A 16,801-nucleotide genomic window follows, 5' to 3' on the forward strand; every position below is an offset into this window, starting at 1 on the left:
AAAAAAAAAAAAAAAAAGGGGGCCAGGGATTTGGCTCAGTGGTTCTGCTGCCTGCCTCTCAAGCACAGGGACCCAAGTTTGATTCCTGATGGTGGAGGGGAACAGGTATGAATAGATGAAGTGAAGGGATAGAAAAATACATTACATAGAAATAACCAAAAGAACATGAGTAGCTATACAACTATCAGACAACATATACTTTTAAAAAAAAACCTTTATTGGCACATTTTAGATACACATGATAACATTCATCATAGAGAATTTGTACCTGTACAGGATATATCTTGATTCTTTTTTTCCATCCCCCCTTGACCCCTCTTCCCTTTGTTATTTATAAAAGCTTTGTTTTCATTTTTTCATTGTCTCTTCTTTCCTTTCCCTGCCCCCTCCCTTGTTCCTCTTCTCATTTAAACATTTTCTTCCCATTTCTCTGTTATACATTTTAATCCTTATTTCCACTTTCAGTTTCTCACACCAGAGAAACAATGCAGTGTTTAAATGTGTGTCCAATTTATTTCACTAAAGAGTATGGTCCCAAGGTACATTCATTTAGCTAGAAATGTCTCAAGCTCAACTTTCTTTATGGTAGAATAGTAATCCATTGTATAAAAAAAAAACCCTACATTTTCTTTATCCATTCATTAGTTGATAGGCATTTGGGCTGTTTCCAAGATTTAGCTATTACAAACAGTTCTGCTATAAACATGGGTATGCATATATTGCTGTGGTATGCTGCTTTTAATTCTTTTTGGAAGACACCAAGAAGGGGAATAGCTGGGTCAAATGGAATGTCTACTTTTAGGGGGTTTTTATTTTGTTTTTTTGAGACAGGGTCTCATTATGTAGGCAAGGGTAGCCTTGAACTCGCTATTTAGCCCAGGCTGGCTTCAAACTCGTGATCCTCCTGCCTCAGTCTTCTGAGTGCTTGGATTACAAGTGTGCACCACTACACCTGGCTACTACTTTTAGTCTTTTGAGGAATCTCCACACTGATTTCCACAGTAGTTGAACCAATCTATGCTCCCACCAACAGTGGAAAAGGGTTCCTTTTCTTCCCATAGCTTTGCCAGCATTTGTTATTGATTTCTTGACAACCACCATTTTTTTTGGAGTCAGATGGAATCTGTGTTGTTTTAATTTTTCTCTCTCGAATGACCAGTGCTGTTATATTTTTTCATATATTTATACCATGTATTTATTTGCTATTTCTACTTCATCTGAGAAATATTCACTTTGGAAGCCCATTTTTGGATTGGGTCTTTAAATCTGGTCTTTATGTATTCTAGATAGCAATCCTTTGTCTGAGGAAAAGCTGGCAAAAAATTTTTCCTGCCCTGTGGGTTGTCTCTTCACTCTGTTGGTTTCTCTTGCTGTGCAAAAGCTTTTTTTAATAAGATGAGATCCTACTTATTGATTCCTTGTGATAGTTCCTGTGTGATTGGGATTTTGTTCATGAAGTCTTTGCCTACGCCAATATCTTCAAGAGTTCTACCTATTCTGTCTTTTAGTAGATTTAGTGTTTCTGTTTTAATATTTAATCTTTGATCAATTTCAATTTTACTTTAGTGTGTGGTGAAAAATATGAGTCTAGTTTAAATCTTTGGCATGTGGAAAGCCAGTTTCTACATCACCATTTATTTTAGAGGCTTTCTTTCTTCCAGTGAAAGTGTTTGGTTCCTTTGTCAAAGATAAAGTGGCTGAGTGTCTCTGGAGTTGTTTCTGCATCTTCTAATCTGTTCCATTGATCCTTGGGTCTCTTTTGTTGTTGTTGTTCCAGAACCATGGCATTTTTATCACAGTAGCTTTGTAATATAATTTCAAGTCCAGGATTGTGATACTCTCTCCCTTGCCTTTGTTGTCCAAAATTGCCTTTGCTGTTCTAGGTCTTTTCTTGTTACAAGTGAATTTTAGGTTGTTTTCCTTAATTCTGTGAGATACAGACAAAATATAATTTAAATCAGAAAAATTTATAAGAATAGAGGAAATTATTATAAAAGGCTGAATACAGCAAGAAGATATAACAAACATACTTACCTAACTACATACCATCAAAATATATGAAACAAAAATTGACAATTCAATGTACAAATAAACATTTCTACAAAATTGCAGATTTTAATACCCCATTCTCAATGGATAAGATCATTAGGGGGAAGGTTACTAAAGAAATACTGTAGACAATCAAAAAATATAATCAGTTAAATTTAACATGTACAGAACACTGTCCAACAAAACCAGAATACCATTCTTCCCACATACAGCTGAGGTATTTTCCAGGATAGACCGTATGTTAGCCAAGTTATGTGTCAAAGTATCTTCTTCAACCACAACTGGTTGTAAATGAAATCAGTAACATAAGTGGAAGATTCACAAATTTGGGGAAATTGACAACACTCTTAATGGATCAAAGGAAAAAAATCACAAAAAAACAAAAAATACTTGTAGATGGATGAAAAGACTTACACTACTGCCAAACTTACACAATGATAGCACTGATCAGAGAAAATTTATAACTATAAATGCTTACATTGAAATCCCAGAAAAATCTCAAATCAACAGCCTAACTTTAGAGCTTAATGAACAAACTAAACCCAAAGCCTACAAAAGGAAGGAAACAATAAATATTAGAGTAGTGATTTTAAAAACTAGGAAAACAAAGTCAATAAAACTAAATTGGTCCTTTGACTAACTTTTAGCTAGGTGGACTAAGAAAAAACTCAAATTACCAAAATCAAAGTTGAAAGAGACATTACTACTAATTCCACAGAAATAAAGAAGATTGTGAAAGTATATTATGAACAAGTGTATTCCAGGAGTTGGATAACCTAGATGAAAAGGACAAAATACCTAGAAGCACAAGCCTTCCAAGATTGGAAGAATAGCCTGAATAGATCTACATATGAACCAGCTTCATTGTAAACTGACTGTTTCATGTGTTTGATGAGACAGAACACACACACACAAAGCAAGGTGTTATGATTGATCTAATCAGTTGTCCCTCTTGGTATTATGAAAATGAGAATGTCTCAGAGCAATTAGATACCCAAAACCTAAAGACCAGCTATATCTGGAAGGTCAAAGTATCAAACCAGGAATTAAACCAAGGACAGTACCAACAACAAAAATAGAAATGCAAAGACATTTAAACAAGGTACAAACTCAGACTTCCAGCTCACCAAAGGTAAATTCTGTGGGAAATGAGGTGGAAAAGTCTCACAGTTAACCACCTGGACACCCTGAACTGATAGCACAGGAAATAACAAAACAGATGAATGAGGCTCTAGAAAACTTCAAAACAGAAATAATTTCCCAGATAACCACAGAGATAGAAAAATGAAAGATATGATTAGAGACTCTAGAACAGAAACAGATTTTTTAAAAATAGATGAGCTCAGGACCATGATGGAAACCATGAATGCCCAACATAGGAAAGAAATGGAATCCATGAAACAGATTCAAACACATATCCCAGAAATTAAAAACTCTGTTGAAAGCATTTGCAGCAGAATGAGCGAATGTCAAGATAGAATATCAGATATAGAAGATAGGATTGGGGTTAGTGACCATGGACAAGGGGTCATGAGGAATTGATCCAATAGTTCCTAGATGATGCAAAGAATAATATAAGACTGATAGGACTCCATGAAAAAGCAGGAGAAAGTACAAATGACATTAAAAAAAACTTTTAACAGAATTAATGACAGAAAACTTCCCAAACAGAGGGAAAGAATTTGACATATAGATAATTGAGGCATATAGGACTCCAACTAGCCATGATAAAAAAATTTTTTTTACACCTAGACATATAAGATCCCAGATCCCAAAAATGCAACAGAAGAACAAAATACAAGCAGAGAAAAGAAACAAATTGTATACAAAGGGAAGTCCATCAGAATCACAGCAGTCTTCTCAACACAAACCCTGAAGTTAAGGAGAGTCTGGAGTGAGGTATTTCAAGCCCTAAAAGAAAATAACCTCCAACCTAGACTGATGTATTCTGCAAACTACCTTTCAAAATGAATGAGGAAATAAAATACTTCCATGACAAAGAACACCTGAGAAATTTCATGAACACCAAACCAGCACTCCAAACAATTCTAAACAATATCCTGGAAAAAGACAATGAAGGTCACAACTCCATAAGGCCCAACAGAGCAAATACACCAGGCAAGGCAAGAAATTAAAGGGAGTGGAGAAAAAAAAATAAAAGATACAAGAGCCAACAATGGGAAAATAACATAACAATGAAAAGTCAATACATATCAGATATAACCATCAATGTTAATGACCTCAACTCACCAATTGAAAGAAATAGACTAGCAGAATGGATTAAGAAGCAAAATTCAGCAATATATTGTATGAAGGAAACCCACTTAATTCACAAAGAAATTCATAGACTGAGAGTAAAAGAATGGAAAACAGTTCTTCATGTGACAGGAACCCAGAAAACCTTGGGGGTAGCTATCCTATTTGCAGACAAAGTAGATTTCAAACCAAAGCTAATTAAGAGAGACAAGGCCACAACAACCTTGTAAAGGGAACAATCCAAGAACAAGAGTTGACAATCATCAATATATATGCACCAAATACTAATGCCCCCAACTATACAAAACAAATATTAATGGATATGAAAAATGAAATAAGCACTAATACAGTTATAGTGGAGGACCTCAATACTCCACTATAACAAATAGAAAGATCATCTAGACAAAAAAATCAACATGAAAGAACAGAACCAAGCCTTTGGAAAAATGGACTTAGTAGATGTCTACAGAGTGTTCCACCCCACAAAATCAGAATATACATTCTTTTCGGCTGCACATGGGTCATTATTCAAAATAGACCACATGCTAGCTCATAGAACATGCTTAAGTAAATGCAAAGGAATTGAAGTTCTCCCCTATATATTATCAGACCATAGTGCAATTAAACATAGCATAAGAAAATGCTAGAACTTCACAAACACATGGAATTTGAATAACATCCTGCTGAACAACAAGTGGGTCACAGATAAAGAAGAAATTAGTTTCTCCAATTAAATGATAATGCCAATACAACATACAGAAATCTATGGGACACAATGAAAGAGTTCTACATGGGAAATTCATAACAGTAAATGTCTATACTAGGAAAACAGAGCAAGCTCAAATAAACAACCTAATGCTTAACCTTAAGCTCCTAGAAAAAGAAGAGCAAGACAAACCAAAAGGTCATACAAGGGAGGGAATTATATAGATCAGAGCAGAAATTAATGCAATGGAGACTAAGAGAATGATATAAAAAGTCAACAAATTGAAGAGTTGATTTTTAGAAAGAATAAATAAAATTGATAAACCCTTAGTCAACCTTATCAAAAAAAGGAAAGAAAAGGCTCAGATTCGTGCAATTAGGGATGAAAAAGGTGAAGTCACAAGAGATCCACCAGAAATCCAGAGGATCATGAATACCTACTTTGAAAGCCTGTACTCTAATGAAATGAAAAACACAGAGGAAATGGACAGATTCCTAGATACATATGCATTTCCAAAGTTGAATAAAGAAGATATAAAAAGTCTAAACACCCCAGTTACATTCATTGAGATTGAAAATGTAATTAAAAAATTACCAACAAAGAAAAGCTCAGGTCCTGATGTCTTCATTGCTGAATTCTACAAGACATTTAGAGAAGACCTATTGCCACTATTTAAACTCTTCAGTGAAATTGAAAGGGAATCAATACTTCCAAATTCATTCTTGGAAGCAAGTGTTACTTTGATTCCAAAACCAGGGAAAGACCCAACCAAAAAAGAGAACTACAGGCTAATCTCCCTAATGAACATAGATGCAAAGTTCCCCAATAAGATACTGGCAAACATAATACAGAGGGTCATCAAGAAGATCATGCACCCTGACCAAGTTGGACTTATACCAGGGATGCAAGGATGTAAATCAAAACATACGTAAATCAATAAATGTAATATACTATATTAACAAAGGTGGGCAGGGGATTTAGCTCAGTGGTTCCAGTGTCTGCCTTGCAAGTGCAAGGACCTGAGTTTGATCCCTGGTACCAAAAACATAGCAAAACAAAACAAACAAAAAAACAAAGGCAAGGAAAAAAACCATATGAGCATCTGAATAGATGCATAAAAAGCATTTCACAAAATTCAACATCCACTCATGATTTTAAAAACCCTACAGAAAATTGGAATAGATGGTTTGTATCTCAACCTGATAAAGGCTATCTATGAAAAACCAACAGCCAACACCATACTAAATGGTCAAAAACTGAAAACCTTCACACTAAAACCAGGAACAAGACAAGAGTGTCCACTGTCACCAGTCCTGTTCAAAATAGTTCTGGAAACATTAGCCACAGCAATTAGACAAGAGAAAAAAATAAAAGGAGTAAAGATAGGAAAGGTAGAAGTTAAAGTGTCATCACTTGCTGACAATATGATACTCTACATAGAAGACCCAAAAAACTGTGCCAAAAGACTTCTAAACTTAATTGACAGATTCAGTAGAGTAGCTGGATACAGGGTCAACACTTAAAATTGATAGCCTCTTTTACACAAATAACAGACTCATTGAGAGAGAAATTAGGGAAACAAGTCCTTTCACAATAGTAGCAAAAAAAAAAAATCTAGGAATCAATGTAACAAAGGAGACAAAAGACTGCTACTCTGAAAACTACAGCCTTCTGAAAAAAAGAGATCAAAGAGGATATCAGAAAATGGAAAGACATCCCTTGCTCCTGGGTAGAAAGCACCATAGTAAAAATGGCTATGCTTCCAAAACTGCTATACAAATTCAATGCAATCCCAATTGAAATTCCAACAGTATACTTCACAGAACTTGAGAAAATAATCCAAAAATTCACTTGGAACCAGAAGAGACTAGAATAGCAAAAGCCACTCTAGGCAACATGATGGGGTATCACAATCCCCAACTTGAAACTATATTACTTAGCCACTGTGATAAAAACAGCATGGTACCAACAAAGAAACAGACCTTAGGGTCAATAAATTAGAAGATGCAGAAACAACTCAGATGTACTCAATTACCTCATCTTTGACAAAGGAGCCAACCATCCTCACTTTTAATTATTTTAATTTTCAAAGAGGAAATATAGCCTCTTTAATAAATAGTGTTGGAAAAACTGGCTTTCAACTTGCCAAAGATTAAAACTAGATCCCTATCTTTCACCATGCACTAAATTAAAATCCAAGTGATTACTAAATGTCAAAACAGAAGCACTAAACCTGCTGGAAAATAAATTAGGTAGAACTATCTAAGATATTGGTATAGGAAAAGACTTTATGAACAAATCCACAGTAGCTCGGGAACTTGCACACAGAATCAACAACTGGGATCTCATCCTATTAAAAAGCTTCTGCAGTTCAAGAGAAACCACCAACACAGCTGAGAGATAACCTACCATGTGGGAAAATTTTTTTACTAGCTGCTCCTCAGACAAAGTACTATATAAAAATATATTTTTATATATTTTGTATATAATATATAAAAAACTCAAAAAATCAGATCCCCCAAATATAAAGACCCAGTTCAAAAATGGGCATCTGAAGTGACCAGACATTTCTCAAAGAAGTAAAGGCAGCAAATAAACATATGAAAAAATGTTCGTCACTGGTCATTCAAGAGATGCAGATGAAAACAACACTGAGATTCCATCTTACACCAGAAAGAACAGCTGTTATCAAGAAATCAACCAATAACAAACGCTGGTAGGGGTGTGGGGAGAAAGGAACCCTTCTTCATTTTTGGTGGGAGTGCAGACTGGTGCAACCACTGTGGAAATCAATGTGAGGATACATTAAACAACTAGGATTAGAAGTCCCATTTGACCCAGCTATTTCCCTGCTGGGTATCTTCCGATTCCTAAAAGAATTAAAAGAATCATACTACAGTGATATATGTTCATCCATGTTTATAGCTGCACTGTATGTAATAGCTAAAACTTGGAGGGCCCGGGGATGTAGCTCAATGGTTCTATCACCTGCCTTGCAAGCACAAGGACCCAAGTTCAATCCCCAGTACTAAAAAAGAAAAAGAAAAGAAAGAACAAAACCACTTAAAACTTGGAAACAGCCCAATTGCCTATCAACTGAAGACTGGATAAAGATGTGGTTTTTAAAAATAAAATGGAGTACTACTCAGCCATAAAGAATGAGAAACTAGAGACATTTATAGCTAAGTGGATGCACATTGAGGACATACTCAAGTGAAATTGATAGGACACACGTGTGTAAATACTGTATAGTTTCTCTGGTATGTTAAACTAAAAATGTAAATAGGATCAAAATGTATAATTGATATTGTGTAACGGGAAGAAAAGGTCTAAAGGTGTAGGGGAAGTGGGAGGGGTAGGGAAAGTTAAGAAGGGAAAATTAAAAATAAGAGAAAAAGGAAAAAATGGAAAGTCTTTTTAAATAGGGAAGGTGAGGGGGGGTGAAGGGAGGCTAGGGGAATGGGGAAAGAATAAGAACCAAGATATGTCATGTAAAGGTACAAGATCCTAGTGATGAATGTAACTGTATTGTATACATAAAATTTACTAATAAAAATATATATAAAAAGAAAGGGTGAAAAGAGTAAATTTTTTAGTAAAAAAGGAGGGGTGGAGGATGGAAGGGAGGGAGGGGGTAAAGTGGAAAAAAAAGAACAATCAACATATACCAGGTATAGGTATGAATTCCCAATGATGAATGTGATCATAATGTATGAATAAACTTAATGAATAAAATAAAGATTGATCAAATTCAATGAAAAAGCAGGAGATAGAGCAAATGACAAAACAAACTGTTCACAGAAGTAATGGCATATAGAACTCCAATTAGCCGTGATTAAAAAAAAAAACTACATCAAGACATATAATAGTAAAGATTCCAGAAATTCAACACAAGAATATTAAAAGGTGTTAGAAAAAAGAAATCAATTACCTCTAAATGTAAGCCTATCAGAATCACTGAAGACTTCTCAACACAAACCTTCAAATTGAAAGCTTTGAGTGAAGTATTTCAAGCCCTTAAAAAAAACAAACAAACAAAAGAAAAAGTCACCAAACCAGATTGATAAACCCCTCAAAACAATCTTTCAAAATTGATTGAGAAATAACATACTTCCACAGCAACACCTGAAGAAATTCATGACCACAAAACCCGCATACAAAAAATGTTCTGAAAGTCTAAAAAGAGATAACAAGGACTACAACTCCATGAACCTAAACAGAATGAGTCCACTAGGCAAGCCAAGCAGTTAACGGGGGAGGGGGACCAACAGCGGGAAAATAACATGACAAGGATAAGTCAATACATATGAGTCATACCCATCAATGTAAATGGTCTATTCACCAATCAAAAGAAACACTGGTAGAATGGATCAAGAAACAAGATCCAGAAATATGCCTCAGAAAATAATTTAATTTAAAAAGATTCATAGAGTGAAAGTCTAGGGATTGAGTACTGTTTTGTCATACTCCATGTGATAGAAACCCAGTAAAAAGAAGGGTTAGCTATTATATTTGGACACAAAGTGGATTTCAAGCCAAGACTGAGAGAGATGAAGAAGGTGGCTGCATTCTTGTAAAGAAAACAAGCCAACAGAAAATAATAATTATGTATGTGTGTGTGTGTGTGTGTGTATATATATCTATCTATCTATCTATCTATATATATATATATAGATAGATAGATAGATAGATAGATATATACCAAATACTGGTGTTCCCAACTATGTAGAACAAATATTAACAGACGTGATTAAATAAGCCCTCATACAGTTGTAAAGTGGAACCTCAATACTCCACTGTCACAAATACATCAACCCGACAAAAAAAAAAACAAAAAACCTCAGGTCTGAACCAAACCATTGAACAAATGGACTTAGTAGATGTCTATAGAGTGTTCTACCCAACAACATCAGAATACACATTCATTCCAGCTGCACATGGGACATTCTCCAAAATAGATATCATATTAGGTCATAGAATATGCTTAAGTAAATGAAAAGGAATTGAAAATTTCCCATGCATATTATCAGACCATACTGCAATGAAATTGGAAATCAGTGGCAAAAGAAACCACAAGAACTTCATAAACACTTGCAAATTAAATAACAACTTCCTGAATAACCAATGGGTCACAGATGAAATTGAAGAAATTAGTTTATACAAATATATATATAGATAGATAGATAGATATATAGATATATACCAAATACTGGTGTTCCCAACTATGTAGAACAAATATTAACAGACATGATTAAATAAGCCCTCATACAGTTGTAAAGGGGAACCTCAATACTCCACTGTCACAAATACATCAACCCGACAAAAAAAAAACAAAAAACCTCAGGTCTGAACCAAACCATTGAACAAATGGACTTAGTAGATGTCTATAGAGTGTTCTACCCAACAACATCAGAATACACATTCATTCCAGCTGCACATGGGACATTCTCCAAAATAGATCACATATTAGGTCATAGAATATGCTTAAGTAAATGAAAAGGAATTGAAAATTTCCCATGCATATTATCAGACCATACTGCAATGAAATTGGAAATCAGTGGCAAAAGAAACCACAAGAACTTCATAAACACTTGCAAATTAAATAACAACTTCCTGAATAACCAATGGGTCACAGATGAAATTGAAGAAATTAGTTTATACAATTAAGTGATAATGCCAATACAATGTACCAGAACTATCGGGCTGCAATGAAAACAATCCTACAAGGAAAATTTATAACAGTGAATTTCCATATCAGAAAAAGAGTGAGCTGAAATAACCTAATGTTGAACCTCAAGCTTCTAGGAAAAGCACAGGAAGGCAAGCCCAAAGCTCATATGAAGGAGTAAAGTATAAAGATCATATAGAAAGCAATGCAATGGAGACTAAGAAAACAATACAAAGAAGCAATTAATCAAATAGTTGGTTCTTTGAAAGATTAAATAAAATTGACAAGCTCTTAGCCAACCTTATTTTAAAAAGGAAAGAAAAGACTCAATTCCATGCAATTAAGAATTAAAAGGGTGAAATCACAACAGATCCTGCAGAAATCCAGAAGATCAGTGATAACTACTTCAAAAACCTATATTCTAGAGCCAGGGATTTAGCTCAGTGGAGCCGTGCCTGCCTCAAAAGTGCAAAGAACTGAGTTCAATCTCCAGTGTTGGGAAAACAATGAACCTGTATTCCAATAAAATGGAAAACACAGAAGAAATGGAAAGATTCCTAGATACATATGAATTACCAAAGCTGAATCAAAAAGGTAAAAAATTCTAAATAAACGTATCAGTCAATGAAATTGAAGATGTAATTAACAACCTACCAACAAAGAAAAGTGATAGAATCACTGCTGAACTCTACAAGAAATTTAAAGACCTAATGCTGCTACTTCTCAAACTCTTCAGTGTAATTGAAAGGGAAGCAAACTCCCAAATTCACTCCTGGAAGCAAGCATTAACCTGATAGTAAAACTAAAGAAGGATCCAACTAAAAAAGGAAACTACAGGCTAATCTCCCTAATGAACATAGATGCAAAAATCTTCAATAAGATACGGGCAGAGTGCAGCAAATCATCAAGAAGGTTACACACCATGGCCAAGTAGGATTCATCCCAGGGACACAGGGATGGCTTCATATGTGCAAATCAATAAATTTAATATACCATATGAAAACAGCCAAGGACAAAAAAAATATGGTCATATCAATAGATACAGAGAAAGCATTTGACAAAGTCCAATACCGATTCATGATTTTTAAAAAAACCTACAGAAAATTGGAATAGATGGTCTTTATCTCAATCTGAGAAAGGCTATCTATGAAAAACCATACTAAGTGGGTAAAAACTTAAAGTTTTCACTGTAGAGTCAGGAACAAGACAACGATGCCCACTATTACCACTCTTATACAATATAGTTCTGGGAACATTAGCTAGAATAATTAAAAAGAGAAAAGGAATAACGATAGGAAAAGAAGAAGTTAAATTATCATTATTTGTGACGACATAACATTCTATACAGAAGACTTCAAAAATCCACCAAAAGACTTCAATAACCAAATTTAGTAGCATAGCTGGATACAAAGTCAACACTTAAAAACCAATAACATTAGTGTACATAAATAACAAATTCACTGAGAGAGAAATTAGGGAAACAACACCTTTCACAATATCATCTAAAAAATGAAATACCTAGGAATCAATCTAATGAAATAAAAGATCTTTACACTGAAAACTACAATACTCTGGAAAAGGAGATTGAAGAGTATATCAGAAAATGGAAAGGTAGCCCTCCTTCTTGGGTAGAAGAACCAAGATAGTGAAAATGGCCATACTTCCAAAATTTTTATATAGATTTAATGCAATCCTGATGAAAACACCAATAGCATATCTCCCAGAATTAGAGAAAACAACCCTAAAATTCATTTAGAACAAGAGATTTAGAATAGCAAACTCAATTTTGGACAACAAAGGTAAGGAAGGGGGCATCACAAGTAGCTTTGAAATTATACTAGAAAGCTACTGTGATTAAAAAAAAAAAAAAAGCATGGTACTGGCAGGGAAAAAAAAAAAAAAAAAAAAAAAAACAGACCCAAGGATCAAAGGAACAGATTAGAAAATGTAGAAACTACTCTAAAAACACTCGGCCACCTATCTTTGACAAAGGAGCCAAACACCTTCACTGAATGAAATACTCTTTAATAAATGATGCTGGAAAAACTGGCTTTCCACAGGCCAAAGATTAAAACTAGACTCATATTTTTCACCATGCACTAAAGTAAAATTGAAATGGATCAAAGATCTAAATATTAAAACAGAAAAAAAAAAACCAGAAATACTAAATCTACTGGAAGACAGAATACATAGAACTTTTTTTTTTTTTTTTTTTTTTGGTACCGGGGATCAAGTCGGGTCCTTGCGCTTGCGAGGCAGGCTGTGGAACCACTGAGCTAAATCCCTGACCCTCTTCCCTTTCACTTTTATCAAACTCTCATCAGAATTTACCAAACTTCCACCACTCTGCCCAGACAGAATGTTTCAACAGCACTAGTGACTGAAAGATAGTCCTGGTTTTGAGACAAACGTCCTGTTTTCATCTATTGTACTGATTGTTCTATTTTTCTTTTTCCCTTTGCTTGGGGGTTGGGCCCAGAGTCATACCATATGCCAGGCTAGCGCTCTACCACTAAATGTAAATCCTTGATGTAAATCCTTAGCTCCTCAATTTGTACTTTCAGTCTTTGGCTCTTCTTTGTCTCCACAGCATAAGTGCACTGCTAGAAGATACCGCACAAAGAATATTCTTTTAGCATATTGCTGATTTCGAATTTCCATTATTTGAAATTCTAACGCATTTTTTAAAAAATGAAATGAAACAGTATATAAAATCCTTTTTTTGTAAAATGAACTTGGCCCACAGGAAGACTACGGATAGCGACTCAATAACGACCCTCGAAAGAGGAAGAACTATCGGGGGAGGGGTCATCCGGAAAGAAGCTCCAACGGGCCTTATGGGAAATGTGGTCTCGGATGAATGGCCTACACTCCAAAGGAGCCTGGGAACTGTAGGTGAGGAGTTACTTCCGCACACGCGCTGTGGGACAGTAACCGGTATTAAGTAGTTTACTGCCGCTGGTGAAGGGCAGTGTTTGGGTTGCTCCTCCAGTCTCAGTAGGACGCTGTAACCTGATCCTGGTCTTAGATTGGAGAACGCGGCGGTAAAGAGGTGCAGGTATGGTAAGGCTTTGCAGGACTTGGAACTACGGAGTGAACTGTGGTTTTACCCTAGAGAAGATTAAACTGTACAAGTCCCAAGTGGGTTTACCCCACGTGTGTTTGGGTGTTTTGGTCTTGTCCAACGCGAGTAGTTCAGAGAAAGCAGAGTAGGGCTCCGGCTGGCACTGTGTAGATTCTTAGAGCCCGGCTGTGAGTGGGACAAGCTCATTTTGCACTCCTGCTCTTGTAGGTAAGGGCCACAGTGTAGAAGCCTGCATAAGGGTAATCGTCTGCAATCATCCGAAGTAGTTCTCTCAACATTTTGCATATTACTTGCCTAGACTCGCACAGTTTAGCTGGTAAAAGATTCAAACCCAGATGAATTTTTTACAAATGACATCCCTGTTTTACAACATTACGCTCCAGCATAACAGAGTTGGGGTATTGTGCTTAATCTTGATTGTCAGCTTGATTGGTTTGAAAGATATCTAGGAGATTAGTAAAACACACGTCTGGATGTGACTGTAGGGCCTGAGGGTGTGACCCTGGTGAATATTCCTGATCCTTGCCCCTTTCTTGCCCCTTTCCCTGTTACTCTGCTGGAGCCAGCCAGCCATGCGCTGAAACCTCTTAACACTGACCCAAAATAAACCTTTTCTTCTTTAGGCTGTGTTTCTCAGGAAAGGTAACTATTACAGGTATACTTCCTTTTGAAATTTGAGCAATGAATGCTGAGTACATTTTGATTTGTAGTCATTTTGAGAGGATCTCTTGTATTTGTAGATCTTCCCATGAAGACTATAAATGAATCTACAACTCTTGCTTGTCAGTTTTAGCCCAGGACCCCAGCAGCACTGGTTAGAATTTCAGAAATTCCAGACTGAGTTCATAGATGATGTAGACCCAGAGACAGAGAAACAGATTTGGAGTCTAACCTGAAGGCTCCAGCTTTAACATGAACGAATGTGAGAACTAAGAAATGAACCTGTGTTTCTGAATGTAGCCTTCTCAAGGAAGCGCAAGCTAGCTGGAGATTTAGCTCAGTGGTTCTGTCACCTACCTGGAAAGCACAAGGTCCTGAGTTCGATCACCAGTACCAAAAAAGAAAGCTCAACCTCAGCTGAATGAGGCAGCTGCATGCCTTAGGCGGCTGAGGCAGTTGTATCATTTGAGCCCAGAAGTTCAAAATTAGCCTAAGCAATTTAGTGAAAGCCCATAAAGGAAGGAAGGAAGGAAGGAGAGAGAAAAGAGAAATCTCAATCTAATTTCAGATCTCTTATACCAGCTTCGGAGTAGAGACAAGAGAATCACAGGAAAAAATAATTTGGATGTACATACTAAGATTCAGAGACCCAGGCTTTTAGTCTTTTTTATTTATTCATTATTTCCTTGGAATTAATTTATACAAAGGAGAAAAGTCACTGGCTTAAAGTTTCATAAATTGGTGTTAGAGGGCAGAAATGTAAAATATTTTTAAGCTCCACATATTCTTAATCACAAATACAACTGTATACATATGAAACATGGATTTGCTAACTTGATAGAAATATCTTTATCCCACTAGGTGGCATCTTCTGAGGCTGCAGTGTGGATACTTCAGATCTGCTAGAATGTTAGTTTTGGTGTCCCATGTCTTTCTGTTCTCCCTATTTTTACTTTCATAGGTTTCTGTTCAGGAACTGCCAAAAATGATCAACTTTCAGGTAAGGCATCCATCTATTCATTCAATCATTTAAATTTCCCAAAAATCCACATAATGAAAAGAAAATGCAGAGTTAGAGAAAGTGTCGATCGACTAGAAAATCAGGTCCAAGTGGAAATTTAGGAAATAAGTTGATGTCATGTTGTGTGGTCTACATATATAATTGGAATAAATCTGAGCTGCAAATATGTACTCAATCTTCCTGAAAGTCATATTAAACGGATTATCAACTAAAGTATTGGCATTGTGATTAAGCAAAATAATTCTCCAGATAAGTAAAGTGGTTTTTTTGGCTGGCATATTTCTCTGAAGAAAATTTCTTTTTTTGGGTGGGGACTGGGGATTGAACTCCGGTCCTTGCACTTGCAAGGCAGGCCACCGAACCACTGAGCTAAATTCCAGGCCCCCAAAATTTCTTTTTTTGAACTCAGGACCTTGCACTTACAAGGCAGGCGCAGGGCCACTGAGCCAAATCCCCAGCCCAAGAAAATTTCTTTAATGGGTTGTCACATAGGTACTGTTAGAAATAACATTTACAGCAGGTCTGTAATAAATATATCCAGTTTTCTATGATTTTCTTATTTGTTTTTGTTTTTTGGAGACAGGATCTTGCTATACAATACAGGCTGGCCTTGAATTCAGTTTGTAGCACTGGCTGGCCTCAAACTCATGGTGATCCTCTTGCCTCTGACTCCCAAGTTCTGGCATCACAGGCATGTGCCACCACACCCAGTTCCTATGTTTTTCTTAGTGTTTTCTAGAATAAGTGGAGATCCTAGTGCCAAGTGGTGTTAAGTGAGCTCAGTTTATCAGTCCAAGTATATGGCCTTTTTAATGTTCACTTGGATGGTTAATAAGTTAACCTTGTCCCTTTTCAGTTCTCTAGCTGTTTTGAGCATTTTCTCAGTATCAATTTTAGAGTCACTGCATTTAAAGAATAATTTCTGGGTTCTTAAAGCAGGATGTTAGGTAAATTTAAAGATTAATTTGTGAGTCTTTTCCCTTTTTTTTTTTTTTTTGAAGAGGGTCTCAGTATGTAGTCCACGGGTATAGCCTTGCACTCACTATATAGCCCAGGCTGGCCTTGAACACATGGTAATCCTCCTGCTTCAGCCTCCCAAGTGCTGAGATTGCAGGTGTGCACCACCACACCTGGCTTAATTATCTGTTTTATGGTCCACACACAGATATTTGCCTTCGGTTTTGTTTGTTCATTTTTTTGCTTTTTGCTTTTTGTTTCTGTGTTGGGGGCAAAGTTTCTAGGCAAGTAGAGCTACAGCTCCAGCCCTGATTCTAAAGCTTTTAATATTTACCCATTAAACATGATTTTGGCTTTATTGTTGAAAGTTGTTTTTTTTTTTTTTTTTTTTTGGGGTTT

General features: G+C 36.0%; 2 protein-coding genes across 3 annotated transcripts in view; both read left to right on the forward strand.

Moving 5' to 3' along the window:
- Exo5 (exonuclease 5) overlaps nucleotides 1–13,586 on the forward strand; it is a 21,689-nt gene extending 8,103 nt beyond the window's left edge. The window contains exon 3 of the transcript XR_002025408.2: nucleotides 13,426–13,586. The gene's annotated coding sequence lies outside the window, so the exon portion shown is untranslated. The remainder of the gene's footprint in view (nucleotides 1–13,425) is intronic.
- Nucleotides 13,587–13,603: 17 nt separating this feature from the next.
- The window catches only part of Znf684 (zinc finger protein 684), a 13,118-nt gene continuing 9,920 nt past the window's right edge, over nucleotides 13,604–16,801 (forward strand). The window contains exons 1-2 of one of the 2 annotated variants that reach the window (XM_010625928.3): nucleotides 13,604–13,737; nucleotides 15,386–15,424. In XM_010625928.3, the coding sequence (XP_010624230.1) occupies nucleotides 15,410–15,424 (15 nt within the window). In that variant the 5' untranslated portion in view covers nucleotides 13,604–13,737; nucleotides 15,386–15,409. Of the gene's footprint in view, nucleotides 15,425–16,801 lie in introns of both variants that reach the window. The other variant, XM_019207738.2, reaches the window with a different exon arrangement.

The sequence above is a fragment of the Fukomys damarensis genome, unplaced genomic scaffold, assembly GCF_012274545.1.
Source record: "Fukomys damarensis isolate Sample0158 unplaced genomic scaffold, DMR_v1.0_HiC HiC_scaffold_23, whole genome shotgun sequence".
Lineage (NCBI taxonomy): Eukaryota > Metazoa > Chordata > Mammalia > Rodentia > Bathyergidae > Fukomys > Fukomys damarensis.